The sequence below is a fragment of the Corythoichthys intestinalis genome, chromosome 3 (genome assembly GCF_030265065.1).
Source record: "Corythoichthys intestinalis isolate RoL2023-P3 chromosome 3, ASM3026506v1, whole genome shotgun sequence".
NCBI lineage: Eukaryota > Metazoa > Chordata > Actinopteri > Syngnathiformes > Syngnathidae > Corythoichthys > Corythoichthys intestinalis.
In genome coordinates this window covers 59,770,788-59,791,577 of record NC_080397.1, presented here as the reverse complement: position 1 = coordinate 59,791,577, position 20,790 = coordinate 59,770,788, and the positions used below count along the sequence as shown (strand labels likewise).

The following is a 20,790-nucleotide window of genomic DNA, read 5'->3' as shown; positions in this document are numbered from 1 at the left end:
ATAGACCCTACCCACCGACGTCACAAAACCACGTGCTCGCTGTATGGTTCCGCCCACTTGTCCGTCATTTTGTCTCTGTATTAGCATTGGTTTCAATTGATCGAGGAATTTAAAATGCATTTCATGGAAGACCCGGTGCTTTCTGATGCCGTAAACTCACTGGATGTGTTGCATAAAAGGCGTTATGTGGAAAAGCTTCGTTCTATACAGTCGCCAGATCCATATTTGATGCCCAAATCGATGTTTTTCGACCCACTGTCTTTGCCCTGTCTGCCTGACATCTGCTACGCTGATATTTACAATTATCTTGTCCACACAAAATCAGCCTATTCTCACGAAAATTTGAAAAACTTTAAGAGCTTGGAGGCTTATAAATACTTCGTTGCTGGTTGGGTGAAACAGGTCCTCGTCCACGAAAATTCGGCAGGAATCTATCTTGTGCTTGGAAAGGTGAGTTACGAAATTTTCAATTCAAAATCTTTTGTTATTGCTAACATCCACTGTCAAGTCTAATGTATTTCATGTCGTTTGTCAATGGAGTTAAGGCTTTTAATGTTTATATGGTTTAGCGATAGCACTCTCACTACATACATACGTGTATGTTGTCGGCGATTAGCCTAGCAATGATCTTAATTGTGGTTATTTGTCAGCCCAAAACCCTCTAAGTATATCTTAAATGCATCTTACCGGATATAAAATGACTACTACATAGTCTGTGGTGATTTTTTTGGTGCCCAGTTTTCACGTCGAATTGCAGCCGTCCATTTCGCTCTCCTCTTTGGATCCCTCGGAATACGGTAAAACTTCAAGTCTCTCCTTCCATCTTCTCTGTTAGTGCAACCAAAGCCACACACGCCTTCACCATTTTGATTAATGTTAAGGAGCAGAAAAACACGCCGTAAATAGGAGGAATGTACGTAGCCGTAACAGGTTAACACTATGTTTTGATGGACAATTGGGCGGTACCATTCAGGAGAGCGGAGTTGTGACGTCACGTGGGTAGGGTCTATATGAGGTGATACGGTGGTATGAAATAGTATCTGAACCTTTGGAATTTCTCACATTTCTGCATAAAATCACCATCAAATGTGAGCTGATCTTTGTCAAAACCACACAGATGAAAAAAAGAGTGTCTGCTTTAACAATAACCACCCAAACATTTATAGGCTTTTATAGGGTTTGGTTTGGTTTGGTTTCATGTGGCAAAATTGATTTTTCCATGTGGCATTTTATTTTTGCCATGTGGCATTTTTTTTGCCATGTGGCAAAATGGATTTTGCCATGTGACTTTTTTTTGCCATGTGGCATTTTTTTGCCATGTGTCAAAATGGATTTTGCCATGTGGCATTTTTTTTAATTTTTTTTATTTTTTACTTATGGCATTTTTGCAGGCCCTGCACTTCATCGGCATGGACGTGCAGGGCCTACAAAAATGCCATATACCCCCCACAAAAAGCCCGATACCGAAAAAAAATGTCACAAGTCAAAATACATTTTGCCACATGGCAAAAAAAATGCCAAATGGCAAAATCAATTTTTGCCACTTGGCAAAAAAATGCCACATGGCCCCCCAAAAAAATTTTTTTAAATGCCACATGTCAAAAACCATTTTGCCACATTTTTTTGCCATGCGGCAAAGTTGATTTTGACATGTGGCATTTTTTTGACGTGTGACAAAATACTTTTTGCCATGTGGCATTTTTTTGCCATGTGGAAATTTTGATTTTGACATGTGACAAAATGTATTTTGACTTGTAAAATTCATTTTGCCCCACAGCAACAAAATGCCACATGGCAAAATTCATTTTGCCCCATGGCAAAAAAAATGCCACATGGCAAAATTCATTTTGCCCCATGGCAAAAAAAAAATCCACATGGCAAAATTCATTTTGCCCCATGGCAAAAAAAAAATGCCACATGTCAAAATCAATTTTGCCACAATGCAAAAAAACTGCCACATGTCAAAATCAATTTTGCCACATGGCAAAAAAAAAAAAAAAAAGTCACATCGCAAAAAAAATGCCACATGGCAAAAAAATGCCAAATGGCAAAATCAATTTTGCCACATGGGAAAATCCATATTTTCACATGGCAAATACAACTTTTCGTTCTCGGCCCTGCTGAAACTTTGCTTGCTCGCCAGTGCCCTCGGTTAGCAGCTATTACTTACTGACTGCCACTCTGCTGAATTCCTGCTAACATCATCAGGCAAAGAGTCAAACTGCCCAGGAAAAAGCTCGGACAGTTTCACAACATCTTCCCAGCCAGCATCAGGCAGCCAGTTGCAAGTCTTTTTGCGTGCGCTCTTTTCCAGAGACAAATTACCTTCGCACAAGACAATCAGAATGAGATTCATTTCAACCTTTGGAAAGATTTCGTTAACATCTATTAGTATAAAAAAAATAAAAATTACACACCTTTAATGAAAAACTCCAATTCCTCCTGCGGTACTCGATCTTCTGCTTGCTCAATCTTGATGGTCATGTTAAACGAGAAGAGAAGTTTATGTTTTTCGAACAGCCCTGCGATTAAACACATATGTCCGCAGTTATACTTGGGACTGAAAAAATATCTGTGGATGTACGGTTAGCATGGTTAGCGTGAAATGAATTTGCCTTACCTGTGCAACCATAATTATAAACATTGTACGTCAGACCATTCCTGATGTTTGTCAGTCTTTTTGTCAGAATTGCATTTGGTAGAGACTTGCGCAAGGAAAAGTCAAACACTTCCAAATAAGAGGCAAGAGAATACTGGTACATGCTGTTGACCAAAGCCATTTCCGTCAGCGCAAAAAACAAAATGGCACCGCGCTTGGCAGCAGGTCGATACCCGTTTCGGAGCACATCAATGTCCACTGATGTTGTGACAGCCAACTTAAGTTTCTCAAATACCTGATGATCACAATTTTTGTTTAGTCAAATATGATGACCAAGTTCAATTGACTCGTATTTGGTGTTAGGCAAACTGACCTCACTAGATTTGGACTTGGTTTCCTCTAATGTGTAGACCAGCTCTGTGTTATCCAACATGTTGCCGGTGGACGTGGCCAGCTCTCTCAACAGAGTGTCACCAAGGTTTTTTAGCAGCTTCTTATTGTCGCTTGTCTCCTGGATCAAAAACTCACGCTGCTCTTCTAGCTCCTTCTTCTCAAAGCCCATTATAACACTGAGCAATTGGTCCTCCAGACCTTTAAGCGTCACTAAATGTGATGAAAAAAAATGGAGTATCTATCATTGAGTTGTACAATGACACAAAATGGTGGTTGTCAAACCAAATGACCTTACCAGTATAATTAATAACCATGGCTTTTCCAAACACAGATGGAGAAAATTTAGGGTTTCCGAGTTTGGTGTTGAGGTAAAGTCTGAAGTTAGGATCATAGTCCACCTCTTTGTCACCGAGCATGAGAACCTGCCTGCCCTCAGCTCCTTTCAAATTCTTCTCCAGAACATTATCAATCACAGGGTCAATGTACTCATCCACATCTTGGAAAAGGAATGGGAATCCGTATTTAATGGCCATTTCGAGCTGTTTCAGGAAGTCTGGGTCGTTAAAAGATGAGACCTGTGGACGAAAGGGGATTTTGTGATCTTTGCGGGATGGAGGGAGGGAGGGATGAATAGATACAGTGCCCTCTGTCTGGGGGCTGAGATGGCCATGGAAGGAGCTTGATTTTGTGTCTGGTGAACCATTTCTGTGTAGATTTGGCCATATGTTTAGGGTCATTATCTTGCTGAAAGACCCATTGACGACCCATCTTCAGCTTTCGGGCAGAGGGCAACAGAGTTTGATTTAAAATGTCCTGGTATTTCAAAGCATTCATAATGCCATGCACCCTAACAAGGTTCCCAGGGCCTTTGGAAGCGAAACAGCCCCACAGCATCGCTGACCCACCCCCATACTTCACAGTGGGTATGAGGTGCTTTTCAGCATGCGCATCTTTTGTAGCACGCCAGACCCACTTAGAGTGTTTGTTGCCAAAAAGCTCAATCTTGATCTCATCTGACCAAAGCACACGGTCCCAGTTGAAGGCCCTGGGAACCTTGTTAGGGTGCATGGCATCAAGAATGCTTTGAAATACCAGGACATTTTAAATCAAAATCTGTTGCCCTCTGCCTGAAAGCTGGAGATGGGTCATCACTGGGTCTTTCAGCAAGACAATGACCCTAAACATATGGCCAAATCTTCACAGAAATGGTTCACCAGACACAAAATCAAGCTCCTCCCATGGTCACTTCAGTCCCCAGATCTTGTTTTGTTGGCAAAAGGGGGTTGTACAAAGTATTAACACCAGGGGTGCTAATAATTGTGACACACATTATTTGATGTCAAATAATTATTTCTTTATGTGGGATTTTTTCCCCACTGAATAAATAACTTGTATTGAAGGTTGGATTTTTCTCTTTTTTTCCATTAAAGTCCCATATAATTTGAATAAAAAAATATATATTAGAAGCTAAAAAAACACATCTTAACCAGGGGTGCCAATAATGGATGGATGGATGGATGGATGGATGGATGGATGGATGGATGGATGGATGGATGGGTGGGTGGGTGGGTGGGTGGATGGATGGATGGATGGATGGATGGATGGATGGATGGATGGATGGATGGATGGATGGATGGATGGATGGATGGATGGATGGATGGATGGATGGATGGATGGATGGATGGATGGATGGATGGAAATATGGTCCCTCAGCACTATTGACAAGATTTTTTCAACAAGACACGGCGCCCCAGGAGAGCTGTCCTGCCCAGAGGGGACTTTTGAGGCAGGCTACGTACGAGATTCATGGCCTGCTGGCAGCCCGCTTGTCTCACAGTCCTATCCGTGGAAGACGTCGAGGATATTTGGGTTATTGGCATGATGGTCGTGGAGGTTCTCCTGTTTGGCTTGGGAGGTGTCCTACTGTACCGGAAAGTTTCCAAGACGGCAGCTTTCAGGGAAATTGAGAAATTGACCACTGATCTAAAGGCGCTATTCATGCTGTGGAGGACCGGCTGAAAGCCCAGATCGGGACATTCCGGCCCGGGGACGGAAGGAGACAGGAAGATTCCATCGGGAACAAGCTGACGGAGGTATCTCGTCAGACCGCTAATGTTGCTAGGGACCTGGGAGACCTGCGGTCCGGACTACACCTTGATAATTTATTCAAGGCTTTTGAGGACAGGCTGGACGTCCGGATTGGAACACTAGCCAGCTCTTACGCGGCTCAGTCCTGGGAGTTATGGAGACGTATGGATAACATCTCGTTCCAACTGGCGGAACTGTCGAAGCTAACTGCGAATGATGGGAGAGACTTGCGGGAACTGAGGTCTGCCCTTCGTCTCGACGTGCGCAACTGACTGAGGACAACTGTTTTTTTGGACATACTAAATTCCGATTCGGCTTAAAATCTCCCTACCAGATCTCCCTGTGCCCCCCCCCCCCCCATCCTCCTGGGAGAGCCATGCAGATGGTCCTTCTTCCTTGACCTTGATCTCTCCTCCCAAGACCGACTGCAGAGTTCTGTGACTCTTATTTTCTCTGCATGCACACTCAAATACTGATATACATACAGTTGTGGTCAAAGGTTTACATACACTTGTGAAGAACATAATGTCATGGCTCTCTTGAGTTTCCAGTTATTTCTACAACTCTGATTTTTCTCCGATAGAGTGATTGGAACAGATACTTCTTTGTCACAAAAAACATTCATGAAGTTTGGTTCTTTTATGACTTTATTATGGGTTAACAGAAAAAGTGATCAAATCTGCTGGGTCAAAAATATACATACGTGGATCTGAAAAAGCGAATCATTGACTTGAACAAGTCAGGAAAGTCACTTGGAGCCATTTCAAAGCAGCTGCAGGTCCCAAGAGCAACAGTACAAACAATTTTTTGTAAGTATAAAGTGCATGGCACTGTTTTGTCACTGCCACGATCAGGAAGAAAACGCAAGCTATCACCTGCTGCTGAGAGAAAATTGGTCAGGAGGGTGAAGATTCAACCGAGAATCACCAAAAAGCAGATCTGCCAAGAATTAGAAGCTGCTGGAACACAGGTGTCAGTGTCCACAGTCAAGCGTGATTTGCATCTCCATGGACTGAGAGGCTGCCGTGCAAGAAGGAAGCCCTTGCTCCAAAAGCGGCACCTTAAGGCTCGACTGAAGTTTGCTGCTGATCACATGGACAAAGATAAGACCTTCTGGAGGAAAGTTCTGTGGTCAGACGAAACAAAAATCCAGCTGTTTGGCCACAATGCCCAGCAATATGTTTGGAGGAGAAAAGGTGAGGCCTTTAACCCCAAGTACACCATGCCTACCGTCAAGCACGGTGGTGGTAGTATTATGCTGTGGGGCTGTTTTGCTGCCAATGGAACTGGTGCTTTACAGAGAGTAAATGGGATAATGAAGAAGGAGGATTACCTTCAAATTCTTCAAGATAACCTAACGTCATCAGCCCGAAGATTGGGTCTTGGGCGCAGTTGGGTGTTCCAACAGGACAATGACCCCAAACACACATCAAAAGTGGTAATAGAATGGCTAAATCAAGCTAGAATTAAGGCTTTCGAATGGCCTTCCCAAAGTCCTGACTTAAACCCCATTGAGAACTTGTGGACAATGCTGAAGAAACAAGTCCATGTCAGAAAGCCATCAAATTTAACTGAACTGCACCAATTCTGTCAAGAGGAGTGGTCAAAGATTCAACCAGAAGCTTGCCAGAAGCTTGTGGATGGCTACCAAAAACGCCTAATTGAAGTGAAAATGGCCAAGGGACATGTTACCAAATATTAGCGCTGCTGTATGTATATTTTTGACCCAGCAGATTTGATCACTTTTTTCTGTTCACCCATAATAAAGTCATAAAAGAACCAAACTTCATGAATGTTTTTTGTGACAAAGAAGTATTTGTTCCAATCACTCTATCAGAGAAAAATCAGAGTTGTAGAAATAACTGGAAACTCAGGAGAGCCATGACATTATGTTCTTCACGGGTGTATGTAAACTTTTGACCACAACTGTATGCACAATCACGCATTGAGAACCAATTAATTTTGGGAGTAGAGGTACCACTGTACTGTACTGAACATCAATGCTCAGAAGTGGTGGACAAGACACTTTGGGGAAAAAAAAAAAAAAAAGAAGAAAACGACTGGAGATAAAATGTCGAACGAGACTCCGGTCTCGTTTCGTCGAAATCACACAAATCAGGTACGCCGTAACCCGGGGACTACCTGTATATGATGTTTTGTACCTTGAGGTTGTTGCTTGCCTCCTTCTTCTTAATCCAGTTGAGGGCTTGTTGTTGGGGATCGATACACATTGGGAAACGACTGCCTCTTGTTGTGAGGATTCCATTTTGCACTGAAAGTTCATCTGGGGGTAATCCTTCTGAGCCCCATCTGTCACCCAGGGATTAAAATAATAAAATGATTAGTGCTGCAACGATTAATCGATTTAACTCGAGTATTCGATTAGAAAAAAATATTCGAGTTAAATTTTGTTGCTTCGAGTATTCGTTTAATTAAAGAGGCGTTGTAATGGTTTATTTTGAAAGTTTTTGCATTCAGTTTTATTAATTAGGGTGGATATGCTGCCCTCGTGTCTGCCTCCTTTCAGATGGCTGAACAAATGAGCCAACTGCTCCCTGTTAAGACCAAAGTAAGCTAAGTTTTTGTTTGAGCTAATGTTTTTTTTATTGCATTCATTATTTAGTTTACAGGTATATTGAACGTTTTTTTTGTGGGAATATATGTCTGAAAATTTTTTTAATAGCATTCTAAAAAAAACTTTAGCATTTTATAGCATTTAAGCTAGCGAACTTTTTCTATTTAAGTTCGCCAATTGTTTTTTTCTTGTACATAGATCATTAAAAAAAAAAAATTTATACCGTTTGAGGCTCAGCTCATGTATTTGAATTTTTCATGTTCCTTATCCGATTACTCGATTATTCGAACTAACTAGTCCATCGATTAATCGACTACTAAAATATTCGATAGCTGCAGCCCTCAAAATGATGACAAGAACAGGTGTTTTTTTCCATCCATCTTAACTCCTTCTCACCTGCTGATTTCCACCTCATCCGTTAGTAAGTTGTCCACTTTAAAAGGCTCGCTCAAGGGAATGCCTCTCTCCTTTACGTCTTCAACCCATGTTTGGTATACCATCTCATTCCTGAATTCCCAGCTGAAAGCTCCTTCGTAGCTCAGGAAGGCAGCAGAGAGTAGACAGTCTCCCAAAAGACGCACACGCCTCTGCTTTAACCCCTCTAAGTCCTGTGTCCACCTGAAAACAGAAACCACAAAAATGAATGAAAAACAAAACAAAACCCATCTAATATGGAGTGATGTTTCGTTTCTGTTGCTGTTTTACCTCACATTCTCAGAGCTCAAACCTGAGATAAGTTTGTCAGCAGCTATTAGTCTTCTTTCCATGAGCTCTGCCTCCTCTTGTAGTGTCTGTTTCTCCGCTATAGCAGTTTGATATTTGTCGCCAAGAGCTTTCAGCTCCCTCTGGATATCACTAAGCTCACTTTGAATGCATTCCAGCTCCTTCTTACTCTGAAAGAAGTTTCTTTCGAGTCGCGCTACCTACAAAAGATGAGTCAAATTATGGCTCGTTCTGTAATTTCGTTCGTTTTCATATTAGTTTTCATTACTTTGTCCCTTTTAGGCTTAATCTCCCTGGCAACTTCACAGTAACCAACGACAGCCTCCACAAATTTGAACATTCCTGAACCTGCTTTGCTGATGGATTGCATTTCCTCAAGGCTGGTCCCAAGGGCTTTCAGGAAGCCTATGAAGCACACAGAATACGTAAAAATGCCAATTTTACCATACAATGCATGCAGTACACTACTCTTTGACATGCAGCAGTATCGTGATCTAGGCCATTAATTGGAATACCCCATAAATTATTTTTGCTACTTCAGTTGCAGTTGTCTATTTGACATGTCATTATTTGGTGTGATTATAAATAAGATGAAAAATAAATGTCAAACATGCAAAAACGCCTACAGTTGTGGTCAAAAGTTTACATACACTTGTGAAGAACTTAATGTTATGGCTCTCTTGAGTTTCCCAGTTATTTGTACAACTCTGATTTTTCTCTGATAGAGTGATTGGAACAGACACTTCTTTGTCACAAAAAACATTCATGAAGTTTGGTTCTTTTATGACTTTATTATGGGTGAACAGAAAAAAGTGATCAAATCTGCTGGGTCAAAAATATACATACAGCAGCGCTAATGTTTGGTAACATGTCCCTTGGCCATTTTCACTTCAATTAGGCGCTTTTGGTAGCCATCCACAAGCTTCTGGTTGAATCTTTGACCACTCCTCTTGACAAAATTGGTGCAGTTCAGTTAAATTTGATGGCTTTCTGACATGGACTTGTTTCTTCAGCATTGTCCACAAGTTCTCAATGGGGTATAAGTCAGGACTTTGGGAAGGCCGTTCAAAAACCTTAATTCTGGCCTGATTTAGCCATTCCATTACCACTTTTGATGTGTGTTTGGGGTAATTGTCCAGTTAGAACACCCAACTGCGCCCAAGACCCAATCTTCGGGCTGATGACGTTAAGTTATCTTGATGAATTTGAAGGTAATCCTCCTTCTTCATTATCCCATTTACTCTCTGTAAAGCACCAGTTCCATTGGCAGCAAAACAGCCCCACAGCATAATACTACCACCACCGTGCTTGACGGTGACATGGTGTACTTGGGGTTAAAGGCCTCATCTTTTCTCCTCCAAACATATTGCTGGGCATTGTGGCCAAACAGCTCGATTTTTGTTTCGTCTGACCACAGAACTTTCCTCCAGAAGGTCTTATCTTTGTCCATGTGATCAGCAGCAGACTTCAGTCGAGCCTCAAGGTGCCGCTTTTGGAGCAAGGGCTTCCTTCTTGCACGGCAGCCTCTCAGTCCATGGAGATGCAAAACACGCTTGACTGTGGACACTGTCACCTGTATTCCGGCAGCTTCTAATTCTTGACAGATCTGCTTTTTGGTGATTCTCGGTTGAATCTTCACTCTCCTGACCAATTTTCTCTCAGCAGCAGGTGATAGCTTGCGTTTTCTTCCTGATCGTGGCAGTGACAAAACGGTGCCATGCACTTTATACTTACACACAATTGTTTGCACTGTTGCTTTTGGGACCTGCAGCTGCTTTGAAATGGCTCCAAGTGACTTTTCTGACTTGTTCAAGTCAATGATTCACCAAAATTGCTAATTCATGTTGCTGTATGTATATTTTTGACCCAGCAGATTTGATCACTTTTTCTGTTAACCCATAATAAAGCCATAAAAGAACCAAACTTAATGAATGTTTTTTGTGACAAAGAAGTATCTGTTCCAATCACTCTATCGGAGTAAAATCAGAGTTTTAGGAATAACTGGAAACTCAAGAGAGCCATGACATTATGTTCTTCACAAGTGTATGTAAACTTTTGACCACAACTGTATCTACTGTGGGGGTTGAATAATTTTGAACACAACTGTACAGTCCCTGCATAAGCGGATTTTTTCGTCCGAGTTTTATTCATTTTTTTCTTAATGCATTGCCAAAATGTATATGATCGGGAAAAATTATCGGGAATGATTGGAATTGAATCGGGAGCAAAAAAAAAGCAATCGGATCGGGAAATATCGAGATTGGCAGATACTCTAACTAAAACGATCGGGATCGGATCGGGAGCAAAAAAACATGATCGGAACAACCCTAGTTGCAAAGGATGTTGTACTAAGTACTAAAGCTATACTTACTTAAGGGGTTGAATAATTTTGTCAATGACGTAATCACAGAACTTGCAAAAACACTTAACTACTGTGGGGTTTGAATGAATGAATTTTGAACACAACTGTAACTGATCATGAAATCAACCTACCTTTGACAGTCTTGACCTGATTGGGACCTATGGCATCACAGTCCATCTCCATCAGCGAACGCAGAAAGCCAGGATCTGACATCATCGCTTTAGCCGCCTGCCAGCTAATTTCTTTTTTCTTACACAGTACCAGAATACACTCACACACCACTTGCACCTGCTTGGGCGGCTTTGCAAAGGATCTGAATCAAGGAGCAGCAGAAAACAATCAGATGGTCGCATCAGGTTCAACTTCATGACCAATTTAATTCGACAAGTGATCCTTTGAGTCAGCAAGAGAGAGTTCACCTGATCTCTGTGACATCAGATTTATCCAGGTCTTGTAAAGCAATGCGAGCTGCTTCTAATGCTGGCAGAGCTTCAGCAAGGGAAGTTTCTGCTTCGGCCTTTTCAACCGCAATCACCTTGTTTTGCTCTTCAATTTCTGTAGCTTTGTCTTCTGCCAATGTCTTTTTCTCCTCAGCTAGAAGGAAGAGGTCACATTTACTTCAATTCTGTTTTGTTGAACATCATACAAATGTTTTTCTTCTTTGACAGTGTTAGTGCAGCAGGTTTTCACTGACCCACAGTGGTGTTGGAAGCAATCTCCAGCAGCATGGTCTCACAGGCTGTGGACTTTTCTGCAAGGACCACCTTCTGCTCTGCCAGTTTGATGTTAAGTTCGTCTAGTTGTATAGTGGCTTCCTTCAATTTATCCAATCCTCCCTCGAGGTGTTTGCATTGCCCTGGAACCCATAAACAAATCTATTGTCACTTTGCCATGGGGAAATATGATTTTTACAGGCTAGTCAAGTAGGACGACCACCTGTCCGGTTGTAGGACGGACACTCAGGCATTTACAGTGCCTTGCAAAAGTATTCGGCCCCCTTGAACCTTGCAACCTTTCGCCACATTTCAGGCTTCAAACATAAAGATATAAAATTTTAATTTTTTGTCAAGAATCAACAACAATTGGGACACAATCGTGAAGTGGAACAAAATTTATTGGATAATTTAAACTTTTTTAACAAATAAAAAACTGAAAAGTGGGGCGTGCAATATTATTCGGCCCCTTGCGTTAATACTTTGTAGCGCCACCTTTTGCTCCAGTTACAGCTGCAAGTCGCTTGGGGTATGTTTCTATCAGTTTTGCACATCGAGAGACTGACATTCTTGCCCATTCTTCCTTGCAAAACAGCTCGAGCTCAGTGAGGTTGGATGGAGAGTGTTTGTGAACAGCAGTCTTCAGCTCTTTCCAAAGATTCTCCATTGGATTCAGGTCTGGACTTTGACTTGGCCATTCTAACACCTGGATACGTTTATTTTTGAACCATTCCATTGTAGATTTGGCTTTATGTTTTGGATCATTGTCCTGTTGGAAGATAAATCTCCGTCCCAGTCTCAGGTCTTGTGCAGATACCAACAGGTTTTCTTCCAGAATGTTCCTGTATTTGGCTGCATCCATCTTCCCGTCAATTTTAACCATCTTCCCTGTCCCTGCTGAAGAAAAGCAGGCCCAAACCATGATGCTGCCACCACCATGTTTGACAGTGGGGATGGTGTGTTCAGGGTGATGAGCTGTGTTGCTTTTACGCCAAACATATCGTTTTGCATTGTGGCCAAAAAGTTCAATTTTGGTTTCATCTGACCAGAGCACCATCTTCCACATGTTTGGTGTGTCTCCCAGGTGGCTTGTGGCAAACTTTAAACGAGACTTTTTATGGATATCTTTGAGAAATGGCTTTCTTCTTGCCACTCTTCCATAAAGGCCAGATTTGTGCAGTGTACGACTGATTGTTGTCCTATGGACAGACTCTCCCACCTCAGCTGTAGATCTCTGCAGTTCATCCAGAGTGATCATGGGCCTCTTGGCTGCATCTCTGATCAGTTTTCTTGTTTGAGAAGAAAGTTTGGAAGGACGGCCGGGTCTTGGTAGATTTGCAGTGGTCTGATGCTCCTTCCATTTCAATATGATGGCTTGCACAGTGCTCCTTGAGATGTTTAAAGCTTGGGAAATCTTTTTGTATCCAAATCCGGCTTTAAACTTCTCCACAACAGTATCTCGGACCTGCCTGGTGTGTTCCTTGGTTTTCATAATGCTCTCTGCACTTTAAACAGAACCCTGAGACTATCACAGAGCAGACTTGATTACACACAGGTGGATTCTATTTATCATCATCGGTCATTTAGGACAATATTGGATCATTCAGAGATCCTCACTGAACTTCTAGAGTGAGTTTGCTGCACTGAAAGTAAAGTGGCCGAATAATATTGCACGCCCCACTTTTCAGTTTTTTATTTGTTAAAAAAGTTTAAATTATCCAATAAATTTTGTTCCACTTCACAATTGTGTCCCACTTGTTGTTGATTCTTGTCAAAAAAATTAAATTTCATATCTTTATGTTTGAAGCCTGAAATGTGGCGAAACGTTGCAAGATTCAAGGGGGCCGAATACTTTTGCAAGGCACTGTAAGTGATGTGTCTGGTGTCCAGCACAACCCATTAGCAGGACGCTATTTGTCCAGCTTTTAAAGAAAATGGACCGCGGTTCAGTTTATGTGACGCAACTCAACCCCACAACTGTCACAACTGGTCGGTAATTGGCCAAGAGTGGCTCCAGTTAAAAATGTCCGATATCATTGGTTCAATAAAATGTAAACATAGCTTGATTTGATTTTCCTCACCGAGATTTCACAACAATGCTAGCTAACATGCCAAAATGGTGGAGGTCTTTTATCATTAAATTGGACAAAAGAGCACGATTTCCTCGCCAAAAGGGGACCCTAGCCGCCCTTAAAAAAACATACAAACTACTTACTCTAAACCGCTATAGTGAATGACCTCTAGCATGGATAAGAACTGTACAAGGTTCAAAATCAGGGCGTTCAGCCAGACACACATACACTACATAGTGTTCCCATAACAAAAAGTGGAGGAATGGGAGAGACAGATAAAGGGAGACATAACATGCCTTAAAAATCAGCTTTGTCGCAAAGACAGAACATTATTCATCTGCTGACATATGCGAATGCTGTCTAGTTCTGATTAAATCTGTACCAAATGTATGTGCCATGGAACTGCTCAACTGGTCACTAAGTACCTTGGACAAGATTTTCTCAACAATGCGACCTACGCCCATGTCCGGCCAACACTTTCACTGAATCTATGAGCAAACGGATGATTGACTGACTGACCCAAGTGCCACGCCCAATTAAGGACTATTGGGAAGATAATTCATGTATATATATATATATATATATATATATATATATATATATACTGCACATTTCCACAAAAACCTTCTCACACAGCACCAAATCTACACTTCACAACTGCCTCACCGAAATTAAATCCTGGATACAACTTAACTATCTTCAACTCAACAGCAACAAATCGGACATAATTATCATCGACCCTGCAGCTCACATCAAAAACAGTCAATTCACCCTTACAATCGACAACTGCACCCTCCCTCTCTCAACACACTCCCGCAACCTAGGTATCATTTTCGACAATAAACTACGATTCGACCAGCACTTCAAGCAGCATGTTCAGGCCTCCAAATTGGCCATTTTCATTTTCCCTGAAGAAGCCCTAAACCCTAACCCTAATCCCCAAATAAGCCCGACTTTGGTACTCCGCCCAGGTCAGGCCCGTGAATGAAAACTCACCATTTTGTTAACTTAACATCTCATATGTCTCATGAAGAGTCTCACCAATTTTGAGGAGGATCCAACTGACTGCCTTGGTGCAATGGTCTCAAATGTGCACCCTGGTTTTCGACAAAAATGGCATGTTTTTCAATATTCAACCCAAAATACCCGATTTCCTGTTGGGTTTGGAATATGGCTGCAAGAGACTTTTTGAAGCATTTTGGCCCAGGTATCGACTCCCCAAATTTCATCACTCTACGTTGAAAAAACCTAAATCGAGAGGCCTTTTTTTAAAATTCCAGGGGGTGCCACTGATCCATTTTTTCACAACGTTGCCAAATTATGAAAATTTTCGCGAATCCGCATGTTTTTGCAAATTTTGGTGAGTTTTGAGCATGTTAAGACCTCCAAATGGGCCATTTTCATTTGCCATGAAGAAAGAATAATAATAATCCTTTGCAGAACAATAGGGCCTTCGCACCATGTTGGTGCTCGGGCCCTAATAAGCCAGTAATCAGCCCAGCCAAAAACAGTCAATTCATATTTAAAATGTTGTACTATTTTACAGCCTCTTACCCAGAATATATTGGTCCTTGTCTCGTAGGAGGACTGAATATGTGCTTATGAAATCCAAGTAGTTCTTTGGGGTAACAAAATTGGCACGTCGAAGTTTTTGCAGGAACAGTATGCTGTATTCTCCAACAGATTTATGGACCATGCAGACATGCTCAATAACAGCTGGAGCGTGTTCCTTCGGGATCATCTCACTTTCACCTGCAAAATTGACAGAAGCACAGTACCGCTATCAGGATTATGTAGAACAACTAAACAATCAGTGGAGCAAGTACAACCTCTAGCAAAAAGTATGGAATCACTAGTCTCAGACGAGCACTCACTCAGACATTTTATCATGTAGACCAAACTCAGATAAAAAGCTTGAAAAAAAAAATAGTGAATTAGTTCAAAAGTGAAACTTTTTAGCATTCAGAAACACTAAAAGAAATGAATAAAAAACATTGTGGTGGTAAGTAAATGTTAATCTTATAGAGAAAGTGCAGGGAAATATATATGGAATCACTCCATTCTGAGGAAAAAAATATGAAATCATGAGAAACAAACAAAGAAATAACAATCAAAACACATCTCTAGTATGTAGTAGCACCGCATCTGGCTTTTATGACAGCTTGCAGTCTCTGAGGTGTGGACTTGATGAGTATTCTTCATCAATTTGGTGTCAACTGTCTTTGATTCCAGTTGCCAGATCATCTTTGCAGGTTGGAGCCTTGCTGTGGACCTTTTTTTTTTTTTCAATTTCCACCACAGGTTTTCAATAGGGTTGAGATCTGGGCTATTTGTAGGCCATGCCATTGACTGGTTGGGTCTTTCTCCAAAGAAGGTTTTAACAGTTTAGCTCTGTGGCATGATACATTGTCATCTTGGAAAATGAGAAACATTTTCAATTGAAGGGATAAGAAAGCTGTCTAAAATTTCAATGTAAACTTGTGCATTTATTGAAGATTTAACCACAGCCATCTCCCCAGTGCCTTTTGCCTGACATGCAGCCCCATATCATCAAGGACTGAGGGAATTTTGATGTTTTCTTCAGGCAGTCGTCTTTGTAAATCTCACTGGAAAAGCACCAAACGAAATTGCTAGCAGTGTCATCAATAAGTGTAAAGCCCATGGCAATGTGGCTAACCTCCCTAGATGTGGACGGAAAAGAAAACTTGACGAGAGATTTCAACGAAAGATTGTTTTGGATGGTGGATCAAGAACCTCGACTAACCTCCAAACAAGTTCAAGGGTATAGATACAGTGGGGCAAGTAAGTATTTAGTCAACCACCAATTGTGCAAGTTCTCCTACTTGAAAAGATTAGAGAGGCCTGTAATTGTTAACATGGGTAAACCTCAACCATGAGAGACAGAATGTGGAAAAAAACAGAAAATCACATTGTTTGATTTTTAAAGAATTTATTTCCAAGTTAGAGTGGAAAATAAGTATTTTGTCACCTACAAACAAGCAAAATTTCTGGCTGTCAATGAGGTCTAACTTCTTCTAATGAGGCTCCGCTCGTTACCTGTATTAATGGCACCTGTTTTAACTTGTTATCGGTATAAAAGACACCTGTCCAAAACTTCAGTCAGTCACACTCCAAACTCCACTATTGCCTAGACCAAAGAGCTGTCGAAGGACACATGAGACAAAATTGTAGACCTGCACCAGGATAGGAAGACTGAATCTGCAATAGGTAAAACGCTTGGTGTAAAGAAATCAACTGGAAGACAGACAAGACCACTGATAATCTTCCTCGATCTGGGGCTAAATGCAAGATCTCACCCTGTCAAAATGATAACAAGAACGGTGAGCAAAAATCCCAGAACCACACGGGGGGACCTAGTGAATCACCTACAGAGAGCTGGGACCACAGTGACAAAGGCTACTATCAGTAACACAATCCGCCACCAGGTACTCAAATCCTGCACTGCCAGACGTGTCCCCCTGCTGAAGAAAATACTCGTCCAGGCCCGTCTGCGGTTTGCTAGAGAGCATTGGGATGATCCAGAAGAGGACTGGGAGAATGTGTTATGGTCAGATGAAACCAAAATAGAACTTTTTGGTTGAAACACAGGTTATCGTTTTTGGAGGAGAAAGAATACTTAATTGCATCTGAAGAACCCCATACCCACTGTGAAGCATGGGGGTGGAAACATAATGCTTTAGGGGTTGTTTTTCTGCAAAAGGACCAGGACGACTGATCTGTGTAAAGGAAAGAATGAATGGGGCCATGTATGGAGAGATTTTGAGTGAAACTCTCCTTCCATCAGCAAGGGCATTGAAGATGAGACGTGGCTGGGTCTTTCAGGATGACAATGATCCCAAACACACAGCCAGGGCAACAAAGGAGTGGCTTCGGAAGAAGCATTTCGAGGTCCTGGAGTGGCCTAGCCAGTCTTCAGATCTCAACCCCATAGACAATCTGTGGAGGGAGTTGAAAGTCCGTGTTACCCAACGACAGCCCCAAAACATCACTGCTCTAGAGGAGATCTGCATTGAGGAAAGGCCCAAAATACCAGCAACAGTGTGTGAAAAGTTAGAGAAAACGTTTGGCCTTCGTTATTGCCAACAATGGGTACATAACCAAGTATTAAGATGAACTTTTGGTATTGACCAAATACTTATTTTCCACCATGATATGCAAATAAATTCTTTAAAAATCAAACAATGTGATTTTCTTTTTTTTCTCCACATTCTGTCTCTCTTGGTTGAGGTTTACCCATGTTGACAATTACAGGAGGCCTCTCTCATATTTTCAAGTGGGAGAACTTGCATAATTAGTGGTTGACTAAATACTTATTTGCCCCACTGTATTACTACATTGTCAACCCGTACTATCCATCGGCGTCTGAATGAAAAGGGACTCTATGGTAGGATACCCAGGAAGACCCCACTTCTGTTTGCCAAAACCTACCTGAGAAAGCCAAAAAGCTTTTGGAAGAATGGTCTCTGGTCAGATGAGACAAAAGTAGAGCTTTTTTGGAAAAGGTATCAACATAGAGTTTACAGGGAAAAAAAACGAGGCCTTCTAAGAAAAGAACAGGGTCCCCACAGTCAAACATTGCAGAGGTTCCCTGATGTTTTGGGGTTGTTTTGCTGCCTCTGGCACTGGACTGCTCGACCGTCTGCATGGCATGATGAAGTCTGGAGACCACCAACAAATTTTGCAGCATAATGTAGGGACCAGTGTGAGAAAGCTAGGTCAGAGGTCATGGGTCTTCCAGCAGGACAATGCACACTTCAAAAGCATAGAAAATGGTTTGAAAGAAAACACTAAAGACTTTTTAAGTGGCCAGCAATGAGTTAAGTCCTGAATCCCATAGAACACCTGAGGAGAGATCTGAAAATGGCAGTTTGGAGAAGGCACCCTTCAGATCTAAGAGACCTTGAGCAGTTGGCCAAAAAATAATTGTCTAAAATTCCAGCAGACCATTGTTAGAAACTCATTGATGGATACTGGAAGTGGTTGTTCGCAGTTATTTTGTCTAAAGGTTGTGTTACCAAATATTAGATTGACGGTGCCCACTTCTGTCTGGCCCATTTTTGGAGCTTTGTGTAAAATGACCATGATTTATTTATTTATTTATTTCTCTTTTGTGTTTTTTCATTGCAAGCAAAATAAATGAAGATATTACTACCAAAGCATTTGCAATTGCAATCATGATCTGGGAGAAATTGAGCATTGTCTGACAGAATTGCGGGGGTGCAAATACGTCTGCTCCTCACTGTATATGGCGCAAAACACAGACAAGACTGAAAAAGCAGTTTCTGCTCTTGCACTCCTCTTTAAAGGAAACTGCTGTATTTTAAGCCAAAAGAACTGTTGTGTTTGATTGAACAATATGTCTATATGCTGCCATAGCAGATTCATGGAGCGTTAAGCCCCCAAACTATTTTTAATTTGTCCGTCTTACCCTGCAAACCCCTGTTTACACACGTTGTGCAACCGCTTTTGTTTCAACCCAGCCATAAAAAGAAGGAAAGTAATCATATTTATTATTCAAAATGTCTGTCATTTTTTAGCTTAGAATCATTAATTGATGTGTAATATTTCATATAAAAAAAAAAAAAACGACTTCAAAAAATTATTCACTCGCATATTTTAAACTTTTAAACAAATTACGTCACAATGAAAAAAATGGTGTCTGTAAAAAAGTCACGGTTATCTACCTAATAACTGTCGCTTAATTGTATGTATTTTGTTACTGTTGCATGTTCTCCAAAATGTTAGATGATAAATAATCGATTCAAACAAAGAAAAATTGAATAAAACGTTTAAAAGGGTAAATATATGAAAAAGAACATCTCAACAACTCCTTGATGTCTGCGATTTCTGCATCGCGACCTTTGTTATATTACCATGTTTCACCCATAAAATCCCCCCAAAATCCAGCTGTGGCCATTCACAGCTGTGTCTTGATACATGCTACATGGAGTTTTTGGATCGAAACAAGGTAAGTACGCGATAATATCTTGTTAAAGTCGTGGCGTCTGTAATTCTGCTTACGCATGCTCTCACCTCCAGATAGGGTTATGCTGTTAAAAAAACATTTTTTTTTTTTTAAATTGCCTCCTGTTCAAAATTGTTCTTCCACCAGAAAATTGAGATTTTAAGCTTTCCAATGATGAATCACACATGCATATCGGACAATTTTGAAAAAACGAGGCCTTCTACGAAAAGAACAGGTTCCCCACAGTCAAACATTGCGGAGGTTCCCTGATAGTTTTGGGGTTGCTTTGCTGCCTCTGGCACTGGACGCGATGAGTACGCGATAATATCTAGTTAAAGTTGTGGCGTCTGTAATTCTGCTCTCGCATGCTCTCACCTCCAGATAGGGTTTTGCTGTTAAAAAAACATTTTAAAAAAAAAATGCCCTCCTGTTCAAAATTTTTCTTCCACCAGAAAATTGAGATTTTAAGCTTTCTAATGATGTATCACACATGCATATCGGATAATTTTGAAATTTGGCCAAATTGGGGGTCTCAGGGCGGAACTCCAAGCCACCTGAGTGTTTTCCGCCATATACTGTATTTTGATGAATGAACAGTGTTGTCACAGATTACTTGAAAAAATAATTTAATTACTGATTACTGATTATGCCTCAAAAGTAATCTAGTTACTTTACTGATTACTTCACTATCAAAGCAACTAAGTTACTTTAAAAGTAATCTATCAGTTACTTTTTACCCATTTTTCTCCCTTTGCCGCCTCCACATAAGAATGACAAAAATGTCATCACATGTAATTGATTTTCCGATGATTGAATTTAAAGGGGAGTATCAGAATTTCACGCTCGCTTAGCCACTCCGGAGCCCTGAAACTAACAAATATCTGACAAACTGCTTGGAACTTGTTGAAATCAACACCACCGACCAATTAAACCCCGCTAACTCTAAGATTAAGCCTAATGTCAAAACTTCTGAATTTTGGGTTATGGTTAACAGCATATCAGAGCCAATGTCAAAACAATGCAAACTGACTGCAAAAAATTGCAAAGGTGGTGGCGGGCGCGGATGCGCGTGCATAACCCGGAAGTACTCTTCTCGACGAACACGCGGTCAGTTTGGCCACAAAACGTGGCGGCAATTAAGTACTTTACACCCAATCGGACTTACAACACATCCCACAGATGCTAAACGAACACATCACCTCACGGCATAAATATGCAACACGCATATGAAGTAAACAAAGCTTGCCGACTTGGAGCTTCGTTGCTACGGCAAAGCTAC

The 20,790-nt window shown here is 41.2% G+C and overlaps 1 protein-coding gene across 1 annotated transcript in view; it reads right to left on the bottom strand.

The window, feature by feature from the left end:
- LOC130913716 (dynein axonemal heavy chain 10-like) overlaps window positions 1–20,790 on the bottom strand; it is a 144,372-nt gene that overhangs the window by 18,052 nt on the left and 105,530 nt on the right. Inside the window, exons 51-63 of the mRNA XM_057832527.1 lie at window positions 15,080–15,277; window positions 11,435–11,596; window positions 11,160–11,334; window positions 10,872–11,053; window positions 8,647–8,783; window positions 8,361–8,578; window positions 8,052–8,273; window positions 7,243–7,390; window positions 3,288–3,567; window positions 2,973–3,202; window positions 2,621–2,894; window positions 2,418–2,522; window positions 2,171–2,325 (exon numbers count right to left, since the gene is read on the bottom strand). Coding sequence (XP_057688510.1) covers window positions 2,171–2,325; window positions 2,418–2,522; window positions 2,621–2,894; window positions 2,973–3,202; window positions 3,288–3,567; window positions 7,243–7,390; window positions 8,052–8,273; window positions 8,361–8,578; window positions 8,647–8,783; window positions 10,872–11,053; window positions 11,160–11,334; window positions 11,435–11,596; window positions 15,080–15,277 — 2,486 coding nt within the window. The remainder of the gene's footprint in view (window positions 1–2,170; window positions 2,326–2,417; window positions 2,523–2,620; window positions 2,895–2,972; window positions 3,203–3,287; window positions 3,568–7,242; window positions 7,391–8,051; window positions 8,274–8,360; window positions 8,579–8,646; window positions 8,784–10,871; window positions 11,054–11,159; window positions 11,335–11,434; window positions 11,597–15,079; window positions 15,278–20,790) is intronic.